The sequence below is a fragment of the Elaeis guineensis genome, chromosome 4 (genome assembly GCF_000442705.2).
Source record: "Elaeis guineensis isolate ETL-2024a chromosome 4, EG11, whole genome shotgun sequence".
In the NCBI taxonomy this organism is placed as follows: Eukaryota; Viridiplantae; Streptophyta; class Magnoliopsida; order Arecales; family Arecaceae; genus Elaeis; species Elaeis guineensis.
The window spans coordinates 127955180-127964954 of record NC_025996.2 but is presented as its reverse complement, the minus strand read 5'-3'; the positions used below and the strand labels follow the sequence as shown (position 1 = coordinate 127964954).

The window sequence follows — 9775 nt, the reverse complement described above, 5'->3', positions numbered from 1 at the left end:
GTTATTGTGAAATTGCATGCTTGATGGTTTCTCAATTTCCCTAACAGCCTTTGGAATGATATCATTATTAGAATTTCTTATAAATTATTCACCCCATTTCTTGGCTTTAAGTCTATAAATTTTTATTCCTTGGGTATCAGATACAAGGTAGGTTTCCAAGTTACTAAAAGTTTTGGAAAGATTGTTAGACGGGTTGCAACAGTTTGGCTCTCTTTCTAATATCTTCTAGTATGCAACCTGTAAGAATGTTAAAATTAGGCATAGTTTGATGTCCTCCTATGGCATCTGGGCTAGAATTCTTTAGTTCTCCTGCATTCTTGATGATCAAGCGTTTTAGAAGTTCTGACACCTTTTTCACCTGCTTAAAGACGTGCTACTTTCTAATCAACTGGTTTGTTTGACCTAGTTGGGCACTATTGTAGCCAATAATCCATCAAACATGCCTAAAGTCTTCTTGATCATGAAGGAATTTTCGATCCCCTGTGTCAGTCCTTTTTGGCTTCATACTATCCACAAGTCAGGATTTTTAAAGCTCCTTCGCATGAACAAGATCTTGAAACCAGAGAATATGATGAAATAAAATCGAAACTACTGGAATTCCAGCCACTTAAATATTCATGAAAAGATCATAGATAGTTTTTTCTATTGGTGCAACTACTCTAAATCTATTTGGTTCTCTTTAAGTTTTCTCTCGCTTTATCTTCTACTCCCATGGGTTTATTGCTTCTTTAGAAGTAGTGGAGAACTTCGACTACATTTGCCTATTAGAGACCTGATAGATGATAACAGTGTTTTTTCTTCATCTGTTCCCCAGGTTATTTGCTAGAATCTTCGTTCTTATATGATTCTATTCAAATTGAGAAAGAGCTAGCTGGTTAATTTCCAACATTGTATTTCCCTCAGTCGATTGGATTGAGTTGCTTCCAAGAAGAGAAGCCAAAGGTTCAAACTGGTTCCTGAATGGAATCCATTATTCTTTCTCGTCTTTTCTAATTGTTTCCTTCCTTTTCCTTTTCTTCTCATTTTTCTTTGCTTTTGTAGCTTTCATCTCTCAATGAAAGTTGCTCAGGCCCTCCTAACTCTTTTCTCGAAAAAAAGAAAACCTCGTAAAATAGTGAAAATTGATAATTTGGTATTCTTCTTTCAATAATTTAATGAAGCTAATTATGATCGATACTTGAATCTTTTATATTTCACTTCTTCTAAGTTTCTTACACATATATTTAAATATTCTACTGTGACACAGATTGTAGTGGGGACATTGATTGGGATCAAGTTCGGGACTGCGGGACATGCGACAACTCTATCCAAAGATTATGCTTCCTGGGTGGTGGTCTTCATTTGCCTTTACATGGCTGGGTTTGCATGGTCATGGGGCCCACTTGGATGGTTGGTCCCCAGTGAGATCTTCCCTCTGGAGATCCGGTCGGCCGGCCAAAGCATCACTGTCTCGGTCAATATGTTCGTTACCTTCGTCAATGCTCAAATATTCCTCACGCTCTTCTGCCACATGAAATTTGGCCTCTTCTACTTCTTCAGTGGGTGGGTGACCGTGATGACCATCTTTGTTGCCCTCTTCCTACCTGAGACCAAAAATATGCCAATTGAAGAGATGATCCTTGTGTGGAAGAAGCATTGGTTTTGGGGCAGGTTCATCGCTGATGACGATGTTCATGTTGGAAATTGTGGGAAGAACAATGGCAAACCATGAGCAACTGATGTTCAAAATTCTTTCTCTCTTTCTTTTATCTGTTTGTAAAAATCTTGACTTCTTTGTGGCCACCTCTCACTCATGATCGATGAAGATTTCGGGTTGAAGATAACTAATTACGAATCGAGTATAAGGCATGAGCTGCACGCTTTTCAGCTCTCTGTCTTGTATGTTGCATGAGAAAACACAGGTCAAAAAATGAACACATGAGCCACATTAAATGTAATTGTGGTGCATCAAAAAAAATACAATTCACACCATATTCCTCATGGAGAATATATATTATTTCCACACAAAGAGAGGCCCATTCTTCTCTAGCGAGTTTGAAGAAGAAAGCAAAAAAAAAAGAACCACTTAGTTCTTATGTAACAATTTTTATGGGTAAGGGCATGACCATATAATAAAGTGAAAAGGTAACTGTTTTGAGAAAAAGAGAAGCTACTGAATTTGAGCCATTAGAGAGATGTGTTGAAATGCCACCTAACTATCAGTTCAAAAAGAAGATTATTTGTAGCATATGTTATAGAGTGATTACATATGTAATAATAAAAGATTTGGTGATGTAAAACTTCTTTGGCTCAAAACAATGTCCAAGCTACCAATATTCTATACTCTAGCATGCGGACACCCATACAAGGTGGGCCAGAACATGATCAAGGTAGGCGTTGGAGTCACCATTGACTCTTTAATGAAAAAAAATTAAAATAATAAAAAAAATTTATACATTGTGTGCGGTGCAGAATGCATGCACCATATAACATGATTGGCACATACATAAAATCGGATAGTGTATGAGAAATTTTTTTTTCGCCGGCTCCGTATGTGAGTCAATCATCATGCATGATGCATGTGTTCATGCATCACATGCCGTGCACAAAAAATTTAAAAAAAAAAATTAAAAGAGGCAACAAAAAAAGTCCACGACAAGGGTTGAGAACGATGGTCAGTGGAACTCGACTCTGGAAAAGAGTTGAGGGTAATATAAGAAAAAGTTTGAAGATCGAGGCACCCTCTTTAACCTTAAAAAAAAAAAAACAAAAAAGAAAAAGAACCTAGGCCTGTACCTCTTCATAAGGAAAGTGAATGGGCCACACCCACCATGCATCTACTACGTAGGTGCACGGTGGTTGGGGATTTAGAAACCAAAAATTCGAGCTCTATGTACACCCTAAGATGCTAAGATACAGGGGATTTGATAGTGACGGGCTCTCTAGAGGATTAGGACCAATGATCCTAAACCATATCAACCTATTTAGATGGGTTAAAAATAACATTATGGCTTAGATTGATCTAGAAGATTATTGATTTGATATGGATCACTTTGGCCATTATGAAAAGTATTGGATAGAATTCAGAAGCAAAATTTAATTGCTATATTAACATGCCAAGTTGCATGCCAAAGATCCTAAGACCCTACTTATTTATATTGAATCTATTTGAGGTGCAATTTTTTTTTGAATTCGAGTTTCCTTTTAAGCTCTATGGTGTTGCTCATTTGAACGATCAAGGCCAAATACTACTATTTAGACTTTGAACAAAGCTGGCTAACGTAAAAATTTTCTTTTTATCCAAGATTTTGATTAGGTATATCTTCCAATCAATGAATAATTAGATGAAGCAGTTAGAGAGACAAAGTTGAAGTTTAAAGGTGAGATCCATCTTTTATAGGATTTTAGCTTTTTTGTGATGATTTTCAATTTTTTAACTAGAAGAGGGAATGCTATCCAAATTGTATAAGAGGAGATCTCACTCATAAAAGAAGCTTTATGACTCAATTTTGTTTATTAATGGAAGAAAAAAGGGTTTGGACTCCTTCTCCAGATCTTTCTGGATCTAGGATGGAGTTACACCTAGAGTTGGAGGGATCTGGATCTAAGAGAAATGTAGGAGAAGAAGGGAAGTGAGAGAAAGAGCTAAGGCTAAGGGAACCTAAGCTAAAGCCAGACTAAGGAGAAGAAATCAAGGCCCAAAAAAAACCACATCATCTTGATAAGTGACATACCATTGTTAGCTTAAGAATAGAGCCATGGATCAACAATTTCAATTTTGGATGGTTTGACGGCTTATATGCTCTATCCTAGATCTAATAGCGAGAATTCTTTCTTCTCTTTGAGTTTGAGAGAAAGAGGTAGTTAGAGCCTAAAAGTATTATCGATCGATATTTTCATGCCTTTTTTTTAAAAAAATTATAGATATTTTAGAATGGATTTTAAGGTATTTTTGAAATGATTTTAATTGGTGAGATTGGAGATTAAAACATCATGAAATTTTAAGTGGGATGTCTAAGCTATAAAAGGAGGTCATGGTTCAAATTCTAACCCAATCTGAGCTTGTTTTGTATGGTTTTAAAAACATGAAACTTGGGCTCAAGATTGAATTGAGTTGGATCTAATTACTTGCATGTGTAGGAAATCAATCGAATTTGAGTTTGGAAAAGTTTAATTGGGACCACAAGTCACTAATCGGGGTGGAGGGAAGGTAGAGCTAATGGGTAATTGGATGAGAATTTGATGGTACTAGCAACCTAGGCTAGACTGGGTGATTGAGTTAGTCAGTTCAAGTTAAATGATGGAAATATGATGAGTTTTGCTTAATTCTCTGATCTAAGACTAATTGAACCCAAGAAGGCACGTTTATGAGATGAAAAACTAACAAAATCAGAAGAAATGATTGCTTACCAATCTTAGCCTCGAAATTGAATCCTGCATTCACCAGGATTAAGGAGTTCTAAATATTTGGGTGAGGGCTATCCCAGGTTGTGTAGCTTATTGCTTAAATGCCTTTCTATCACACAAAAAAAGAAAAAAAAAAAAAAAAAAAAAAAGAAAGGAAAGCCTTCCTTAAACAAGGAAGTTACCAACCTGACATACAACTTCACCAATATTCCTTGGTATAGAGTGCTTTTTGGTGCAATTAAAAAAATACGCCATATGGAGAAAAATCATTTTTATAGCTAGTTTTTTATGTATCTTCCATATATATTACATTGTTTTGTTTTTCTTATTTCATGATTTGTTCTAAGCGTCATCTCTGCCTTTGTATTGTTTTTACATTTGTTTCTCCTCATGGAAATTGTATATGATATTCATCAAAATAAAGGGAGGGCAAATCCCACCTGAAGATTTTATTTAGAAGATCAAATAAAGGTGTTATGGGAAAAGGAAAGAAAGGAAGGAACAAAAAGAAAATAAAATACGAAAATACGGGCAAACAAAGAAAAAATTTTAACGAAGAAGTTTGGTTGCCAGTTTCGTTCTTGTTGAGTTGTGAAGATCATCTATAGAAGATTGCTATTGTAGCAGAGACTACAGTGGGAATATCTATCTTCAGATGTTTGAAGATTCGAATGTTCCACTCCTTTCACAGCATCTAAAGGAGCACGAGAGGCCCATCCCATTTGAAGTCCTAGTTTCCGAATCCTAGTTTGTGAAGGGGATTTCTTTGTAAGGTAATCCTAGTTTCCGAATCCGCCTTGCCCAGAAGTAGGAGTGGCCACCTGAATTTATGAATTTGTAGTGAGAATTCACAGTTAAAAGTATTGGTGGTGGTTTATTTTGAAGTGTAGGTATTAGATTCTTCCATTGTGACAGTCCTGCAACAGCTCCCTGAGTGCTCATTGTCAGTAAAACTATCCAATGGTACACGTTTACTAGATGGCCTGAGAGGAGATGTTTGAGTCCCATGCAAAGGTAAAGAAGGGAAGTAGCTGCAATGGTAGCGCCCGTAATTTGATCTGTAAGCTATATAAGAAGCTATTAAATCATTGTAGCATAACTTTCTAAAAATGGAATGCACAGCCCCTGGATTCTTGGAGGTGGAGAACGAAAAGAACTCCTTGAATAATAATATAGGCTGGATTCGGCCAGGCCAGGCCCCTGCATGAACTTGGCCCAAACTATATCAAGATTTGGACTTGGCTGAGAGCCAAAAATTTTGGAAAATCTGAGGTTGAGCTCAGGCTTGGGGATGGCTCGAAAAGCGATTGGCCTCAAGCTCACTGACAAGAGGCAAAACACACATACAAAGGAGGGAGGGAGGGAGGGAGAGAGAGAGAGAGAGAGGGGCATCGTCTCATCCCCCACCCATGATGCTTGATCTATGGCCGTACCATGATCCTCCACCAGCCCGCTCCCCTCCTCTTCTCTTTTTAATCTCATGGCCTTATCATAATTCTTTTCTTTTTCTTCTCACCTCAATTCCCCTCCTCTCCTCCTCTTAATCTTATGGGTAGCTGACCCATTCTTTACCTAGGATTAGGGTTCTGGCTCCCTTTCTTCAAGCATTAGCCATGGCCCTACCAATTTGGCTTCTGACTCATTCCAAAAGAGCTCCTTCTCTTTCTCCTTCTCCACAACCATTTCTATTTTATTCTGATCCGATCGGGAAGAAAGAAAATTTTCTTCAACTTATTCAACTCAAATTTCATGAAAAAAAATATAGAAGAAGAGGAGAATTTTCGAAAGTAGGGCTTAAGTCCCTTTTCCCTCTTTATTTTTTTATTGGTTAAAAATAAGGTACATATCTGCTGTCTATAATAGTGAGGTCTGTCCTTATATTATTTGGGTCGAATTTCTCTTTCTAACTTCTAAATAATTTTTCATCTTTGAATAATTCAGGTCAAATTAACTTTCTAGTTCTAGTGAGAGTTTTTTTATCTAGTTCTAGTAGAAATAATATAAAAAAACTAAAACTATTCTGAAGGTAGATCTCGACTTCTGCATTAATTTTACCTTTTGTCACTCTATTGGACTCTTTTCAGATAGAAGGTATGTTCGATTAAAATTTTTTCTAAAAAAAAAATTTTAGATAAAATTTTTGGATTGATCCGCCAATTTTGGATCCCAGACAAAAAAATTTTGGTTCGATTGCTAGAGGTGCCACCCACTTAAAGACACGGCATTATATCATAGACTTTGAAAAACTATCTAATTTTAAAAAAAAAAGACCATTGAAATTAGACTTTATATGATCAAGTTATGGTCTCTGAAAGTTTGTTTTACAAATTAGCTTCCTGATATAATGGATCTTGCTCTTAAATCATGTCTAGTCTTATCTATAGTGGTCAAAGTGATCCACGTCGAATTCAGTGATATCCCTGAATCACATCTTCAGCCTTTTCATGCCATAGCACTCGCCATGAACCCTAGCACCCAAAACTCTACCTTACTTGCTAGCTTAAGCCCCGCCACCTCAATGGCGTCCACACCCCCGACAACACGACCACCGCCCTCTGCTCTACTAACTCGACCCTGGCCTCTCGCCCCTTAAGCAACATTGATTGTGTGCTTTCCTTGTGATCGACCTGTCACATCTCGAACCCAGCACCTGAGTCGGATATGTGATGGCCGCACGCTCCCTAGGATAATTTCTAAAGAATATGTAAGACCTATAAAATTTCTTACATATCTCAACATCCATAGTAATTTAATTTTTATAATAATTGATAAAATTTGCATAATTACAAATTAATTCCTTCAATCATCTGATGAAATACAATGATACTCTATCTATTCATTTACTCATCCGTGAACCCAAATATAGTCAATCATGAGCATCCTATAACTCTGAGAAGAAAAAAAAATAGAAGGGGGTGAGCTTTACAGTCCTATGAGAATCCCCACATACTCATATCAATATAATAATATGATTGAAAATAACATATAAATAGCATCAAAAAAAATATAAATCATAAAATATCATATCAAGTGTACAGAATAACTCAATATCGATATATATAAAAATATACATCATATACCATTAAATATCTGTCTTTTTCAAAAGTCATATACTGTACATATGTAATTAAGTAAAACTCCTTTTAACTTAATTGTGGTTGCATGTCTTATCATCCATATCTCATTAACATGATCCGAATCAATCAATAGTTATTTTCAGGGTCATGGAATAATCATGATCACGATCCTGTCCGTGATTGGCAAGCCATATTAGTCATAATTTCACTTGTGATGGTAAACCATACTAGCCGCGATCTCACTCGCGGTGGCAAACTATACTAGTTATGCTTCCATCTGTGGTGGAAAATCATACTAGCTGCGATCCCATTCGCAATGGCAAACCATACTAGTTGCACTCCCGCCCGCGGTGTTAAACCAAAATATTCACAATTTCGTCCATGGTGGCAAACTCAAGTACCACATTTCTTTCCATGGTGGAGCTATTCTCAATTTAACATGGCTAGTCCAAATACCCCTTTTCTGATCACAAATTTATTAAGTCTTAATTATACCAAGAAAATACTATATCATATAATGTTCTTTTCAAAAATCTCATTAGCCGGTATCATAGTTCAAACTATCCTAAAAGCCATCATTATTTGATAAAAATATATGATACAAAATATGCAGATAATCATGCCAACAAATATAAAACAAGTATCGGCTATGGCCGTACAGAATATACAAAGAGAGAAAGAGAGAGGCATCGTCTCATCCCCCACCCATGATGCCTGATCTGTGGCCATACCATGATCCTCCACCAGCCCACTCCCCTCCTCTTCTCTTCTTAATCTCATGGCCTTATCATGATTCTTTTCTTTTTCTTCTCACCTCAATTCCCCTCCTCTCCTCCTCTTAATCTTATGGGTAGCTGACCCATTCTTTACCTAGGATTAGGGTTTTGGCTCCGTTTCTTCATGCATTAGCCATGGCCCTACCAATTTACCTTCTGATTCATCCCAGAAGAGCTACTTCTCCTTCTCCACAACTATTTCTATTTTATCCTGATCTAATCGGGAAGAAAGAAGATTTTCTTCAACTTGTTCAACTCAAATTTTATGAAGAAAAATATAGAAGAAGAGGAGAATTTTCGAAAGTAGGGCTTAAGTCCCTTTTCCCTCTTTATTTTTTTATTGGTTAAAAATAAGGTACATATCTGCTTTCTATAATAGCGAGGTATGTCCTTACATTATTTAAGTCGAATTTCTCTTTCTAAGTTCTAAATAATTTTTCATCCTTGAATAATTCAGATCGAATTAACTTCCTAGTTCTAGTGGGAGTCTTTTATCTAGTTCTAGTAGAAATAATATAAAAAAACTAAAACTATTCAGAAGGTAGATCCCAATTTTTGCATTAATTTTGCCTTTTGTCACTCCATTGGACTCTTTTCAGATTGGAAGCTATGTTCGATTAATTTTTTTTTTGAAAAAAAAAAAATTAGATAAAATTTTTGGATTGATCCATCAATTTTGGATCCCAGACAAAGAAATTTTGGCCCGATCGCTAGAGGTGCCACCTTCTTAAAGATACAGCATTATATCATAGAGTTTGAAAAGCTATCTAATTTAAAAAAAAAAAGTCATTGAAATTAGATTTTGTATGACCAAGTTATAGTCTTTCGAAGTTTGTTTTGCAAATTAGCTTTCTGATATGATGGATCTTGCTCTTATCTATAGTGGTCAAAATGGTCCATGTCGAATTCAGTGATATCCCTGAATCACATACTCAGCCTTTTCATACCATAGCACACACCATGAACCCTAGCACCCAAAACCCTACCTTACTTGCTAGCTTAAGCTCCGCCACCTCAATGGCATCCGCACCCTTGATGGCACGACCATCGCCCTCTGCTCTACTAACTCGACCCTGGCCTCTTGCCCCTTAAGCAACATTGATTGTGTGCTTCCCTTATGATCGACCTGTCATATCCCAAATCCAGCACCTGGGTTGGATATGTGATGGCCGCACACCCTCTAGGATAATTCCTAAAGAATATGTAGGACCAATAAAATTCTTTACATATCTCAACATCCATAATAATTTAATTTTTATAACAATTGATAAAACTTGCATAATTATAAATTAATTTTTTCAATCATTCGATGAAGTACATTGATACTCTATCTATTCATTCACTCATCTGCGAACCCAAATATAGCCATTCATGAGCATCTTATAACTCTGAGAAGGAAAAAGAAATAAAAGGGGGTGAGCTTGATAGCTCAATAAAAATCTCCACACACTCATATCAATATAATAATATGATTGAAAATAACATATGAATAGCATCAAAGAAAATATAAGTCATAAAATCTCATATCAAGTGTAC

At 36.3% G+C, this 9775-nt stretch overlaps 1 protein-coding gene across 1 annotated transcript in view; it reads left to right on the top strand.

Moving 5' to 3' along the window:
* LOC105042698 (sugar transport protein MST3-like) overlaps positions 1–1711 on the top strand; it is a 3771-nt gene extending 2060 nt beyond the window's left edge. The window contains exon 4 of the mRNA XM_010919993.3: positions 1247–1711. Within this exon, the coding sequence (XP_010918295.1) occupies positions 1247–1711 (465 nt within the window). The remainder of the gene's footprint in view (positions 1–1246) is intronic.
* The last annotated feature ends 8064 nt before the right edge of the window (positions 1712–9775 follow it).